We start from the raw sequence: 14,074 nt of genomic DNA, 5'->3' as shown, positions 1-14,074 counted from the left end.
GGTCACTCGCCCTATCGCTGCGATGCTGGCTGAGACAGTGAGGCACTAGGCTGAACACCTCGCTCAGCCCTGGCTAATTTAGCCTGATCAAGTTATATCTGACCTGTTTACCACTCATCGTTTCTTGTCTGTTTCCTTTTCCATTTTGCACCGTAAAGCATGTCCTCAGATCCCCGCTACAAACATTGGACACGTCGCCCATGGCTGAGATTGTTGGCATTGTAGCAGCGGCACTTGAGTTTGGCAGCGTCATTAGAGAGCTGAAAGAGCTGCGTTCCTCAATCAAGCATGCTCCGGAAGGTCTTGGACAGCTCTTGGAGGAGCTCGATTCTCTGGAGGATGTTCTACAAACACTTGCCGAGCAGGAAGCGGTGACCGCCGCCTATGTCTCACCCAATGCGGTCCGAAACTGTCGACAGCGTTGCGAGAAGGCTGTGCAGGGCATCAGGATTGTTTGCGATGGACTCTCAAAGTGCATCAAACATTCCAGACTGCGTGGCTCCTTGAAAGCAGCTCTTAAAAAGGATGTGCTGGAGAAATCCGCGCGGGAGATTGAAAGAGCCAAATCCAACTTGATATTGGCTCAAATGGCCGCGTTGAAGTAAGAGGCCGAGTTCCCAACTGCCTCATTCGCTCAGGGCTAACTCGATACAGTGCCATAAGTACGTTCAATCTTCAACATCACGCCACCACGCAAGCCCGGGTTGTCTCTTCCTCTGGTAATGTGTCTGCCCTCCTGGAAGACATTCGTCAGGCTCCGCGGTCCGCAGTCTCGGCGGCTGTTTCAACTCTTACCTGCCAGAGTGATTCGACTCTTGACATAACCCCTCTAAGCGAAGGAGCTCAACGCAGCCAATGTGCCCGTGTGCGCACTCAACGTCTGATTCTTTTGCAAAGTCGGCGACTGGGGAAAGCCATCGAGTTCGTACAGCAACAAGCCTATGGCGCATGGACATACGGCTTTAGGACCTACAGTATACGACCATGCGATGCGCTGGTTTTCAAATACGCGCAAGGCGACGATCTCTCTGCGCTTCAGCAGTTGTTTCAAACGCACCAAGCGTCGATTCATGACAGGGATCAGTTTGGGCGCACGATACTTCATGTAAGTGCAGCATTCTTCTCGGCATTAGGGGTAAGCGAATCTCATCGCATTAACAGTGGGCTTCGACACTGGCTCGGGTGCCAATAATGAAGTTCCTCATACAACAGGGGGCTGATCCGAAGGAGAGAGACTTCGAGTAGGTCGCCAGGACGAATATGTTTTCCAAAGTCTACTGACATGACACCAGCAACATGTCTTGCCTCTCATATCTTGCTCTTTCTGCATGTGCGGCCCCTGTGGTCGATGCCTTTCGCGTGATGATACAATGCGACGTGCTTAGCGACCTGGACGACGACCCGCAGAAGGCGCTAAATGTGATCATCGCACAGAAACCTGAAGCAGCGCCAGACATCCTAGCAATGCTATCGCCGCCTTGGAGTTCTCATGATCTCCTCACTCGGCTCGACGCAGCGTACAATGTATGCGACGCCCGAGCTCATTCAACCGCCTTTTGGCGCTGTCTGTCTCAATCTCAACTCGAATCCTCATGTCTTGTGAGAAAGCTGTCTCGAAATGGGAATAGCTTTGTATATGAGAGTCTTATTTCGCGTCTAGCGGGCGTGATGACCAGTTTCTGGCCCAACCATGGTTCATATCGTTTCTGGGGGGATTATGGTTCTTGTCAAGACTATGCTGGCTGGAGGGTGCTTTTTCAGTCCGCTGTGAGGCTTAGTGGGCTGTGTTTTTCATTCGATTACCTTTGCTTCTCTCCAATGCTGACATATTTGCGTTTTGGCAACGGGGACAACCTCTGTTTCTACGGATCACATTCGGATCTGAGCTCCAAGCGTTTGACGCATAAGTTACGCCACTGGGCCCAGGAAGTGCTTGATGCAGGGCAGGACCTGAGCGAGTATGGACAATGGGAACATGGCTTCCTGTTCTCGAGAGCACGAGGGCCATATATGGTGACACCTGGTCGTTTCAGCGTGGTTGTCTTAAATTTCACGTATGGAGCCAATCCGAGTGACTGGCAAATCTGGGTATCGATGTCCTTGGATGAGCACGCGGGCGAGTTTTGGCAAAGTCTAGAAGATCCAGAGCCCGAGTTTGATTTACCAGGAGCATGGCCTAGCACGCCCCCCGTTAGTGGTGCCAGGTACGATGTTTTCATGGGCAGGGGATTCTGGTATTCTCGAAGGAAACGTCGCCGCTGGCTGAGATACCTGGGTCTGACCGGAAACGAAGCGGACAAGTTCTTTGGAGACCACTGGAAAACGCGTGTCGCACTATTGGCAGGGAGTGGAAAGAAAAAGAAAGCAACGGCAGAGATCTTCTTCCGGGAGAACGGGATCAGTCCGCCATCCTGATGGGGTGGTTTTCTGAGAGGCAACGCCACCGGTCTCGTTGCCAGAAGATACCAAGGACGTCATATGGGACTGAATGGAGCAGTCCACGGCAAGGGTGGTACATAGGAAGAAGATCGTGTATTGGCTGCTCTGCGGCTTCTTGAGCCAGTTTGCATCTTCAGACAGCCGGATTTCCTGGACCAACCGCGGGATATGGTGTAATCAAACTGACACAAGTCCATTCAGGTGAGCATTGATCGTGGCGACACAAGTCCTGGCCTGGTCACAATCAATGGGCCCGCTGAAAGAGGGCATTGAATTTCACATCTGGCTATTGCCACGCCATCCAACCACGTTAACCTGGCTCTCTTAACCCCTTCGCGCAGACATCTGGTATCTCGTGCAGAGGAGGGGGCATCGTTCAGTATTCACCACCTTCGTCACCGCCTCCACCGCCGTACGCGAAGCCATCCTCATCATCCCCTTCTCCGCCATCAAAGTAATTCTCGGCGTTGTAATCGTCGGCCTCGCCATCGTCGGACTCTTCAAACTCGGAGTCTACGGGCTCGCCATCTGTGTCGTCCTCGTCTTCTTCTTCGTCTCCATCACCATCTTCGTCTTCGTTCTCCTGCGCATCGGGCACGTCGTCGTCGTCCTCCTCCTCTTCGTCAGACTCGCTTGCGCGCCTGCCCGTCTCTTGCTGAGGCCGCTTCCTCTCCTTCGCGCGCAGGCTCGCCGGTAGAGGGGAACGGCCATTTTTCTTCTTCGGCCCAAAGTCGTCTTCGGCGTCGAGACCGCGCTTTTCGCGGGACTCGGTCTCGCGGCGTCGTCGCTTCTTCGCCGCTTTGGCCAGCGCCCGCGCACGGCGGGACGCTGAGAGAAGCGGGTCCGACTCGTCGGTGTCGTTTCCTTTATCGTCTTCTGCGACCTCGTCGCCTTCCTCATCGTGGTCTTCGATAACGAGGCTGTCGCGCTTCCGCTTCGATGATTTGCGCCTTGGGATGTTCGTCGCGGCGTCGATGTCGATCTCGGCCGACTTCCACAGCGGGTTCTTCCTGTCTGGGTCGAGGAGGGGCCAGAGTTCGTGCGGGAAGTATTTCAATGCTGGAAAGTTCGAATAGACATTTTCTCTTGTCAGCAGGTAGTCTCTTCTACCTCCTTTCTTTTCCTCCCATGCATGTGCAGAATTCCCGTTGCGTATGCCAACAATTGTCCAGGAGCAACCAGGGGATGCTGTTGTCATCACGTACCATACTCCCTGCCACTTCCCTTCAAGTCCGGCAAGCTCCTCTTCTTCTTGTGATACTTGGCCGTGTACTTCTCCTGATCGTTGAACGGATCAAAGCCCGCGCGTTTGAGCGTTTTGCCCGTCTTTTCGTCCGCAATGCTGCTGGGGTCGAGGGTAGCGTAGTATGGTCCGTTGCGCACACGGGTGCGGAAGGACAGGTAGCGGCTCACGGCCGCAAGCTCGCGGGCCGTAGGTGGCCGAGGAACGGGGAGGTCGATATCCTGCAAAAATTTGAGCGCTTGGTTAGGACGGTCTCTGTTTGCCTTTCAAGTTTCGTTCTTTTATGATGTTGGAGGCACCGAGAAAAGGGAGATTAGGAGAAGAGTGCAAGACAGTACTGGAAATAGCGCTTGGGGCTTCTTCTCGGTCGGCGGGAAGGAGATGTCGGCGTCGTCCTCATAGTCCAGCTCCGGGGGTGCAGGGCCTTTTCGACCACCACCGCCACCGCGCCCTCTTCCCCATCCACCTCGCGACATCGTGGACCACCTGTCGAGGAGAATGTCACCGGACTCTAACTTCCATGCTGCACTGTGCCAGGTGAGAGACTGGTAAAGGCAAGAGTGGTATTTCGTGGATGAAACTGAAAATAGGAGTGCTCTCAGCAACTACTGAACCTATACGCACGATCTTCATACCAGAAAACCGACTGGCAGAATTTTGGGACGGAGATGGGGAATTTAAGTGGGCGGAGAGGCGGGTTTTTCTCACCGCCTTCACGAGGCTGAGCAAGGCTGAGATATTCGTCCCAATCAAATGCACTTATTGATTGTGATAACAGGGCAAATTATCTTGGTGCAAATATAAAATGCAGAGAATCTGGTCAGATGATGCAGTCGCAGCCTCTATGGGTTGATCTGTACATTCTCGTCAAGATCAGCTCAGATGATGTCGGGAACAAAGCAAGGCGTTTCGACATTCGAGTAACGTGGTGGCCGCGGTTGGACATACCCCTAGGTCAGCAGAGGTATAGACTAAACTGGAGCACATCTACCCAAAATAACAGCGTACCGCGTACAGAGAATTGGCAGTATGCTAGATGTCATGTGGAATCTAACCTCCATCATTCCAGGCTGTAACGAATGACATTGGCCACTCCATCCATTCTGACCAGTGAGGACCAAGGTGTGAAGAGATAGCTTTGATCAGAAAGTGACCAGAATCTCCTACAGCCCAGCAATCCCGGTAAAATCTCATCAAGGCCGCAAAGTATGCGAGGATTATCAGAGCTTCAGGTCTTCGCTGATTGAGTCTTTCTAGATAGGGGGTTTTGAGCTGTACAGGCCAGGCAAGTAGCCAGCGGATGGTTGTATGCCTTTCTTCGGGCACCCGGGATATCGCAAACACCCACTGCAATCGCTCAATCGCCGACTCATATGCGTCCCTAGCTTGGTCCCCCAGGTCCGGGTTGGCGGTCAACTTCGACAAATCCAGGCAAGGCTGAGGGATTTGGTAAGGTTTTGGAGGCTGTTGGACATTGAACATTGGTTTGAGCTCGGTCTCTTTCATATGTTCATACCAGTCTTGGATGATCAATTTTGGGACATTGCGCATCAGCATGACACAGCCGACAACGTGGTCGAGATACTGGTGCGAGTTAAGGCCCTCGGTACGAGAAGGGTCGGCAAGGATATGAACCGCTAGAAGCATTGTAAAAATGAGAATAGCAGCGCAGTTCGAGGCGTTGATATCCCTCTCTACGCTGTTGAACTTGTTGAGGGCCAGAGTTTGCAGCTCTGTAGCCATGGTGTGGTACCATGTAGAGTGCTCAGGCTTACAGTAGGCGAGATGTAGAGCTGAGATTGCAAGAAGCTCGTGCATGAGGAAAGGAAACGAGAAGGCCATGCGGACCACTGATTCTTTCCATATGTGCTGAACAGAATCATCGGTACTAAATGTTCTGTAGGTGGCAAGGAGGAAGTGATGGAAGAGTTCGAGGTGTTGCATATTGAGATTTGGATCAAACAATCCCGAGGGAGCAAAGGCCGGCACCACACTAGACTGATCGAGACCTTGAGGCCGCTGGTCTGGCGTTGAGGTCTCAGACGCACTAGCAGCAACAATTTCCGTCTCTGTGGCAATCGGCCTTGATGAGGATGTGCTTGAAGCAAAAATGCAATTCAATCCAGCGGTCTGGCAATTTACACACCGAGGGCGATGTTCATCACACTGTTGCAACGGTTTCAGTGGGTTAACCTCACCACGGCTTCCTGCTGGAACCTCTGGCATCTTTTACTGACCTTGATGTGTCGCCTTTTGCAGTCGATACAGCCACTACGAGACTTTTTGTGCGGTCGTCGTGGCATTGGGATCTTGGACCATGCATGCACAACGATATCGTGTACTTCCGAGATAGGTGAACAAAGAGCCGGTACCTCGCCAAGGAAACGGAACACAGAGGAATATTACAATAGGCTGGCTCAGCCTTTGTGCTCTCGTGAGTTGTGACAGGATTGAACACCAACCGATCTGGGCATGGCCGGGGAAAATTGCTGTTGCCTGGATTCCCTGCGGATCCGAGCCTGCATGCTGATTGCCGGTAAAGGAGAGGAGAGGGCGACTCTCACAGCAGGAGAATTCTGAAATTCATCGAGCGGCCTCCCAAGGGCGCCATATACACAGATTGTCGACAAATGGAGGGTGATTGAAAATTTATTGGGTAAAAGGGGGGAGGTAAACCCTACCACTAGCGGAAGTTGGAAATCGCTTCTTCTAAATTCCCCAGACATGGAAATTCTAGACATCTGGGCGGATCAAAGAGCACAGCCCACAGCGGCCTAAAGCGAGAAGCAATGGAATTTAGCTTCCAGATTGACAGGTAGGAGTACCGAGGACGGCAGAAGGATGTTGGTATGTCAAGGCTGCAGACTGGGAAGCAAAGCACGCCTCTCTCCTCTCTCCTCTCGCCTCCCCTTTACCATGCTCCTACCCTCCAACCGCATATCTCCCATCCCCGAGCCCCTTTTCATCAGTTCTTCTCCTTCCCGTCCTTCATTCAAAACAGTGAAACCGCATCGCCCACGTTCAACGCGAGGTACTTTGGTGGGTCTGGTGGCAGCCAGCTAGTCTTTTGCCTTCTTCGGTGTGCTTCTCTAATACCTTCTCGGGCATCTCAAGATGGTGGTTTACCTCATATTTCTTTTTTGTGCTTTGCTGTTGTCACCAGTGGCCCTTTTGCGGTCTCTAATCCTTCTGCTCCAGAAGTCGTTCGACGTGCCGATCTTAGCTTCGACTGTACCTGCATTGATCACTGGTTCAAACACAACCGGCACTGGATTCGAGCATCCTCCACTACCGGTTGCATGTCCTTGGAGACCATTCCCGAAAAAATCTATGCTCTCAATGCACTCCTGAAGCCAGACTATATTTCCAACGATTTCCCAAACCTGATTTGCAGGTTGAACCAAAACAGATGCGGATGGACGTACAGCTCTCTGGACTGTCTGCGGGAGATTGTCAACTCGGCATCTTCAACTTCACCCTACAGCAACGTGAACTCGAGACAGATCACGCCTGCATGCGAGAACCTTGACGAGATAGCACCTTCGGACACGCTCCTTTGCCGCATCAAAGGATACCTTTGATCGGCAATGGCATAATAAAGATACGTAGGAGACCCACTTGGCGGCTGGAGACGTTAGGTAACGCACATACTAAGGGGGACAAAGGCAGCAACGGTGAAACGGGTGTGGCAGCATGCGCGAGCTGCGAAGCATCCTGGCGAATGGACGTCCGCCGCATCCTCATGCCTTGGAGACAGCAACGAATAACGACGCATTGAACAACGGCCAACAAGTATCTTGAACGAAGTATCGATTTGTAACGAAGATCTGGCAGGAATCAGCTGTGTATTTGACGTGGGCTGGACACATTGATGTCGCTTCAATCGTTAATGGCTTGAGGATAGGGTCAATTCAAGAGGCCTGTGAACTTGTACGCTGATCAGTTTGATAATTACGCATGCATTCAGTTCTTACTAGAGATGCAACCACAATTCATCTTACCACCTCGTCGGATGGTCCATTTTCCCTGAAGGAAGGAAACCCTCAGACCGTGAGAGTTGATTGTTATCATGCTAGAAGATGAGACATAAGGGAGATGAAGATAGCCTTCAAAGATGATGTGACCAGTGGTGATGTTTTCTACGAGGATGAAGACAAAGCAGAACGAGAGCAGAATGGATGACCCACGAGGCTTTGCGAGCAGATAATGGGAAGGCTGTGCAGCTAATTTGTAGACCAAGGTAGACCATTAGCCGTAACTCGTAGTAGCGCCGAGGACGGTCGGTGATGCACGGAGCAAGAGCCGACAAAAGCCAAGACGGCGTCCGGATAATTACAATTTTCCGTCAACGCTAACCCATATCTGGACTGTCGCGCCTTATCCCACGAGCCTTTCCTCGGCATTTGCGGTCGAATTTCTTCCAAGGCTCCCACGGTGGCTGGCAGGTCGAGTCGCTTCTCCGCTTTCCACCAAGTTCGTCTCCCAGCCGACTTCATCTTCCCCTCTCTCTCCATGAGGGGCTCCATCTCCACACCTAGCATCAAAGCCAGGAAGATACGAGGCTTCAGGAAACTATGGACACAACGCAGTCAACTGGCGGTGGTGGCAGAGTCAAAAGAAAGCAGTCGGGCAACAAGACCAAGACGCTGCCTTGCCCGCACTGCCAACGACTCTTTGCTCGGCTAGTAAGTCATCCAGCCTCCGGTCTTCCATTCCTGGTTCGCATTGAGATCGATGGCCCGGCGACCGCAGACGACTGATGAGAAAATCTGTCGCAACTAGGAACACCTTCAGCGGCACATCCGCACCCATACAAAAGAGAAACCCTTCGTCTGCGAGATTTGCTCCAAGACATTTGCGCGGAGTGACCTGCTGGTGCGTCACGAGAGACTCGTCCATCCAGACGAGGAAGAGCAGCATACCACACGGAAGTCACACAAGCACCACATCCAAAATGCCATCGCGGCAAAGGAGGCCGCAGCCCGCGCGCTGGCACAATATGGATCTTCGAACCATTCCGAACCAATGGACACCGCGCCGCAGCAGAATCAGGCTTTGCTGTCCCCTCAAGCTGCGCACGAAGGGAGAGGGATGATGGATATGCTGGATCCGCAGCTCATGCAACCTGCCAACGGCATCAATTCGGTGGATGGAATGTCTACGCACCAGTCATCCGTGATCAACGCCCCATCGCTCGATCCGTCCTGGGGTTACGACTTGAATCTGCTCTCCCACGCCGCGAGCCATGTCGCGTCTAGTGGCCAGGACCACTACATGTCCGGTTTGCCGCAAGTTACGCGAGAACAGCTCAATGAGCCATTGCAACAGATAATGCCGGCAGTGACAGAAGGGCAATACCAGCCTAGAATGCTGACCGAAGGCTACGGCCAGCCGACCCCTATGTTCGAACCGCCTGACCTCGGTGATCCAATGCAAGACTTCACCGTCTTTCTTGATAGTGTCGGCCTTTCATCCGAATGGTACGCGAATATGTTTGGCAACGATCAGGTTGATACTTACAACTCACCCGTCGAGTTGAGAGGCGATCACTTGAACATATCAAGGCCTCAATTGAACGGTGAGCATTCCACCGATAGCAAACTTGGTGTTTCTCAAGAAGAGACGAGTACATTTTCACGATTTGGATCAAGACTACCGTCCCTTCAACCAGAATCTAGAGATTCTGACTTCACTCGGCCAGAACCTCCACGAAGTACGGTCGAAGAAGCCGAGGCCAAAGTGGTCAGGACAACCTGGGACGTCTCCGACTCAGACCGATCCATCTTTGCCTCCAAACTTGCCGCATTCGACAATGTCATGCCCAAAGGTTTTATTCCTCCATCTAGACATTCGCTCTCAAGGTATTTGGCGGGTTATGTCAACGGCTTCCACGAACATCTTCCGTTCATTCACGTACCGACGCTACAAGTCGCAGGCAGTGCTCCGGAGCTTGTCCTGGCACTAGCCGCCGTGGGAGCGCAGTATCGATTTGAGAATAGCCGAGGAATAGAATTATTCTATGCCGCAAAAGCTGTTGTGATGGAACAGATAAGACGCCGCGACGAGTCCTCGACGACCCACCTCTGGAATAGACCTCGAACCGGGTCGATGGCTCAGTCTCCAGGAGGAGGATTCACAAACCAGAGTCATTCAAGCAGCCCGTTCCAGCAGATTTCCCCCGAAGACGCACCTCCTGCGGACAGCAAAGAGCAGATGGACTCGATACAAGCGCTTCTACTGCTGACAGCCTTTGCCACGTGGGAGAGGCACACCGAGTTGCTCCGTGAGGCTTTGGCGTTCCAAAGCATTCTAGCACGGCTTGTGCGGGAGGCCGGCCTCACCAGTCCCGAGATCATGCAGTCGCCAGAGGAGCTGACTTGGGAGGACTGGATCAAGATTGAGGGCGAAAAGCGGACGAAGCTGATCGTCTATTGCTTCTTCAATCTGCATTCAATCACCTGGAATGTCCCCCCACTCATTCTCAACTCGGAAATCAAGCTCAACTTACCCGACCCTGCCAACGAGTGGAAAGCCACCAGCGCCGAACAATGGAAGAAGCTGCGACAAGCGAACGCAGCACCACAAATGCCCTTTCAAACCGCGTTCTCTCGATTGTTCACGAAACAGAATCAAGCCACCGCCACTCCGATCTCCCCACTAGGCAACTACATCCTCGTCCACGCACTGATCCAGCAAATCTTCTTTGCACGACAGCTCTCGCTGGCTTGGCCCGGCGTGGCGGGATCAAGTCTGCGCATGGAAGACATTACCGTCCTCGACCGCGGCCTCTCGTCCTGGAAAGCGGGTTGGAAACGCGCGCCTGAGTCGAGTCTAGATCCTCAAAATCCCAATGGACCAGTCGCGTTTACGTCGACCGCTCTCTTGGGACTTGCATATATCCGTCTACATGTTGACATGGGCCCACTCCGCCACCTCGAGACTCGCGACGCCACACAGATTGCCACATCTCTCCTCAACACGCCTGACATCCGCAGGGACCCTCGACTGACGCCCGCCCTCCTGCACTCTGCTCATGCACTTTCCATCCCTGTGCGGTTGGGAATTGACTTTGTCGCACGGACACAGACCTTCTTCTGGTCGATTCAACATTCCCTGTGTAGTCTGGAATGCGCCTTCCTGCTCAGCAAATGGCTCTACGTCCTCTCCAATCTGAAATCCTCGGGCGGCGCGCCCGTCACAGAGCATGAAAGGAAGCTTCTCCTCTGGGTCCGTTCTCTCCTCGATGAAACAGAAATGACTGTGCCATTGAACGGAGATGCAAATGACCATACTGTGTTGAATGAGTCGAGGGCGTTGTTGGACGACACGCAGAAGATGCGGCAATTGAGCGTGGCGGTGGTAAGGGTATGGAGCAAGACATTCAAGGGGAACACGAGCTGGGCAATCGTGGACATGATTGGGAGTGCGTTGGAGATTTATGCGGATATGCTGGAGGGTGAAATGGCACGGTAGGGATTTTATCACTTTTCAGGCTGGGAGTGAATCACGGGGAGCATGGAAACAACATTTTGGTATAACAGTGAGAAGGGGGTCAAAGAAACTGGCCGGGAGGAAGGTCAGATGTAAGCACTGGGCACTGGGCACAAAAGAGGGAACGAGGCATCCCTTATTTACAGTGTGTACGAGTCTCGTACCGTCGTTTTAACTTTTCTTCCCCTTCATACCATTGACGAGTTCGATTGATCTATTGAGCTATTGAGCTGGTGAGTTGGTGGTGGCTGCTGAGCTGTTAGGCCATTGAGCAATATATCCAATGGTACCTGACTATGATGGTGTGCGTGCCCACACTTGTAGCGCTGTGGAGGAAAGCAAAGCCAAGCCAAGCAGAATACCTAGGCAAGATAGATTGATTGATTCAAGCATTCGTTTCGTTGCCAGGCCTTTGCCGTGGGGAGGTACGAGGAAATGCATGCCGCCTCGCCGTGTAGATCGATATGCGGGATTGATACAGATTATGGTACGTCGTTGCCCTTCGGGCGTCCCTCCGCAGCTATATAGATTCAGATACATTGCATCTTACACAATTGGTTTCCACCTGCCTCAACCTTTCAACTTTTGACCAAGTCCCCCTTTGAATTCAACTGGCCTCCCTTTTCCTGCGGCAGCGTCGTCCCCATATACACCCATCCTGCTATTTCGCCAAATTCGGGACTCCCTTTGGCCGCAGACAGACAGACAGACAGACACACACACACACACAGAGCAGTTCCGTAGGCTGTCAAACCACCTTTGCGTTGCCCCTTCTCAAATGACAGCATTCCCTTGGATCTCTTCTCATCACGACACATCAGCCTAACACCCCGCCGCCATCAAGTCTGTCCATCCTAGAGCAAAAAAGGGGGGAGCCCAAGATGATATAGAGAAATCATCTGAACAATGTGTTGAAAAAAAATATGTCTCACCAAGAACCATCCGAGGTATTCAGAACCCTGTTTCAGCAACAATGCTCTGTCTGAACCCTTCAGTTGGATAGCCATCTGTGATTCTCTTTTGCCGTAAGCCTCCATGTGACTGTCAAGGCCTCGTTGAGCAAACATCAAAATTGAGCACAGAGGGTAGTGACAAAGGGAGAAAAGCTATCTAATTTGAGTATGATTTTCTGATTTTCCAAGTTTTTTTGCTGGTTCATGAGCGTCCTCAGTTCCCAATTTTTTTTTTCCTTTTTGAGGGGCAATGTTTTGTTATGATAACATCTGTGCTCGATTGCCAACGAGATGGTCACATACCTGCTCCTGCGCATTCCTCAGCAACTGAACAAACACCAAGCAACCAAAGGTGAGAAGACTCCAGCGTCCTGGAAAACCTCCACGACTGAACAGACAGCATCGTCAATCAGTGTCAGCCCCTCCGAACGACTCAACCCATCTGCAGGCATTGCATGAAATCCCTCAGAGCCCACGGGCACGGACAGAACCAAAGTCTGAAGCCGGTGTGAAATGAACAGACGGGTATATGAAATCTGAGATTTCCAAGCCAGTAAGATGCTCACGTCAAGTTCATAACACTCTTGAAGGCAGCTCAAGTCTCAAAAACTCCATAGTTCCATGGGAGGATGAGAACCTCGTTTGCTGAGAAAGCCTCCTGAATGCTTCAAGTAGTCGTGACCTCGGATCTGCTGATCCTTCAGCCAGACTTCAGTAACCTGCAGCCCTAGCTTCGCACCCACAAGTTCGCGACACCACGACAAATGCCCACAGTTATCACACTCACGACAACGCCACTCAGGAACGATGTGCTTTGGCCAACAACGGGCCGGTGTGATTTTCAACGTCGGGGCAAATGTCACACTCTTCTTCTGATCCGGGGCAGCGGATGTTACTCCATGGCCGGCAGAAGTTGGGGCAGTCCGCTCAGTCTCCGAGAGATCAAGACGGTGCTTCAGGATCGATTTGACCAGGAGGTCAGCTCGATGGCTCCTGATTGGCTCCGGATTGATGCAACTCTGGATCGACATCGCTTCTGGTCGTCGAACAAGGGGGCGGAAACCGCCCACAGTCCCTCTCTTTTTGAAATTGCCGGCCTCTTTGTCGACGGCGATCTCAGCATGAGCAACAAGGGGCTCGCTAAGTCGTACCTGCTCTAGAGCAGGCCGGGGCCCAGAAGGCAAAACCTTGATGCGAACCGGGATCCGCGACGCCGAGGCTGCCTCCTCTGTGACGGTAGGAGACGTGGCGGTTGGCTTGTCCTTTCCCAGGTCGCCTTCCTTGTCAAGTGAGATAGATCCACAAAGTCGAGACAACGGGCTATGAAGGACCGGTCTAACCGGGACAGGAATCTTAGATCCTATGGCCTTTGCGTTGGCTTGGGCTTTGACAGAAGTCGCAGCCTTTGCCTCGGCGGTCGTGTTGTCTGACGATTGCTTCTCTGGTTCAAACCCGACAGTAGCGGTTGGCGGAGGGTCGGAGACAATTGTCACGGTGGTGGTCGCAGACAATGAGGGGGCGACCTCACTATCCTTGACACCAGCGGCCGTTGACCGTCCACGAAGGACGCTGTTGACCAACCAAGGACGAGCCCTGGCAGTCCTCAGCGACCTCCTCAGGTCGAAACTGCCGGAAGAAGAAGAAGAAGAAGAAGATGGCTTAGAGACAAGTTCCTTTGCCATGATAGAATCTGTAAATCTGTAAGCTTTCCTGTACTCATGCACTGGGGTTCCTACCTGGAGAGAGAGAAAGAGAGGAGCTGAGCAAGGCGGGATGCAGAGAGGTTTTAAACGTTTACCTCGAGCCACCTCCATAAACGCATGAATGCTGACGGTCATAACACACTGACTGTACCAACGGTTTAGTAGACGGGGACAGTATAAACCTTCAAACTGTATGCTTCTTCTTTCCAACGGAGGCGAGCTAATCTTTGTCGCTGTGGAGCCAG

The 14,074-nt window shown here is 52.4% G+C and overlaps 5 protein-coding genes across 5 annotated transcripts; 2 read left to right on the top strand and 3 right to left on the bottom strand.

Annotated features, from left to right (window-relative positions):
* Positions 1 to 200: 200 nt before the first annotated feature.
* On the top strand, positions 201 to 2,415 carry Z519_02293 (uncharacterized protein; the record flags this gene model as incomplete). Its single annotated transcript, XM_016760050.1, has 4 exons — positions 201 to 601; positions 655 to 1,105; positions 1,162 to 1,241; positions 1,293 to 2,415. The coding sequence occupies 4 exons, from the start codon at positions 201 to 203 to the stop codon at positions 2,413 to 2,415; spliced, it is 2,055 nt and encodes a 684-aa protein (XP_016623571.1).
* Positions 2,416 to 2,815: 400 nt separating this feature from the next.
* Z519_02292 (uncharacterized protein) lies at positions 2,816 to 4,158 on the bottom strand (the record flags this gene model as incomplete). The annotated part of the gene is made up of 3 exons (XM_016760049.1): positions 2,816 to 3,498; positions 3,645 to 3,903; positions 4,021 to 4,158. The coding sequence occupies 3 exons, from the start codon at positions 4,156 to 4,158 to the stop codon at positions 2,816 to 2,818; spliced, it is 1,080 nt and encodes a 359-aa protein (XP_016623570.1).
* A 574-nt stretch (positions 4,159 to 4,732) lies between these two features.
* Z519_02291 (uncharacterized protein) lies at positions 4,733 to 5,908 on the bottom strand (the record flags this gene model as incomplete). The annotated part of the gene is made up of 1 exon (XM_016760048.1): positions 4,733 to 5,908. The coding sequence occupies one exon, from the start codon at positions 5,906 to 5,908 to the stop codon at positions 4,733 to 4,735; it is 1,176 nt and encodes a 391-aa protein (XP_016623569.1).
* A 2,348-nt stretch (positions 5,909 to 8,256) lies between these two features.
* Z519_02290 (uncharacterized protein) lies at positions 8,257 to 11,155 on the top strand (the record flags this gene model as incomplete). Its single annotated transcript, XM_016760047.1, has 2 exons — positions 8,257 to 8,367; positions 8,465 to 11,155. 2 exons carry the CDS (start codon positions 8,257 to 8,259, stop codon positions 11,153 to 11,155), a joined length of 2,802 nt encoding a protein of 933 aa, XP_016623568.1.
* Positions 11,156 to 12,728: 1,573 nt separating this feature from the next.
* Positions 12,729 to 13,808, bottom strand: Z519_02289 (uncharacterized protein; the record flags this gene model as incomplete). The annotated part of the gene is made up of 1 exon (XM_016760046.1): positions 12,729 to 13,808. One exon carries the CDS (start codon positions 13,806 to 13,808, stop codon positions 12,729 to 12,731), a length of 1,080 nt encoding a protein of 359 aa, XP_016623567.1.
* Between the last annotated feature and the right edge of the window lie 266 nt (positions 13,809 to 14,074).

The sequence above is a fragment of the Cladophialophora bantiana genome (assembly GCF_000835475.1).
Source record: "Cladophialophora bantiana CBS 173.52 unplaced genomic scaffold supercont1.3, whole genome shotgun sequence".
Taxonomy (NCBI): domain Eukaryota; kingdom Fungi; phylum Ascomycota; class Eurotiomycetes; order Chaetothyriales; family Herpotrichiellaceae; genus Cladophialophora; species Cladophialophora bantiana.
This window is presented reverse-complemented; position numbering and strand designations above follow the sequence as displayed.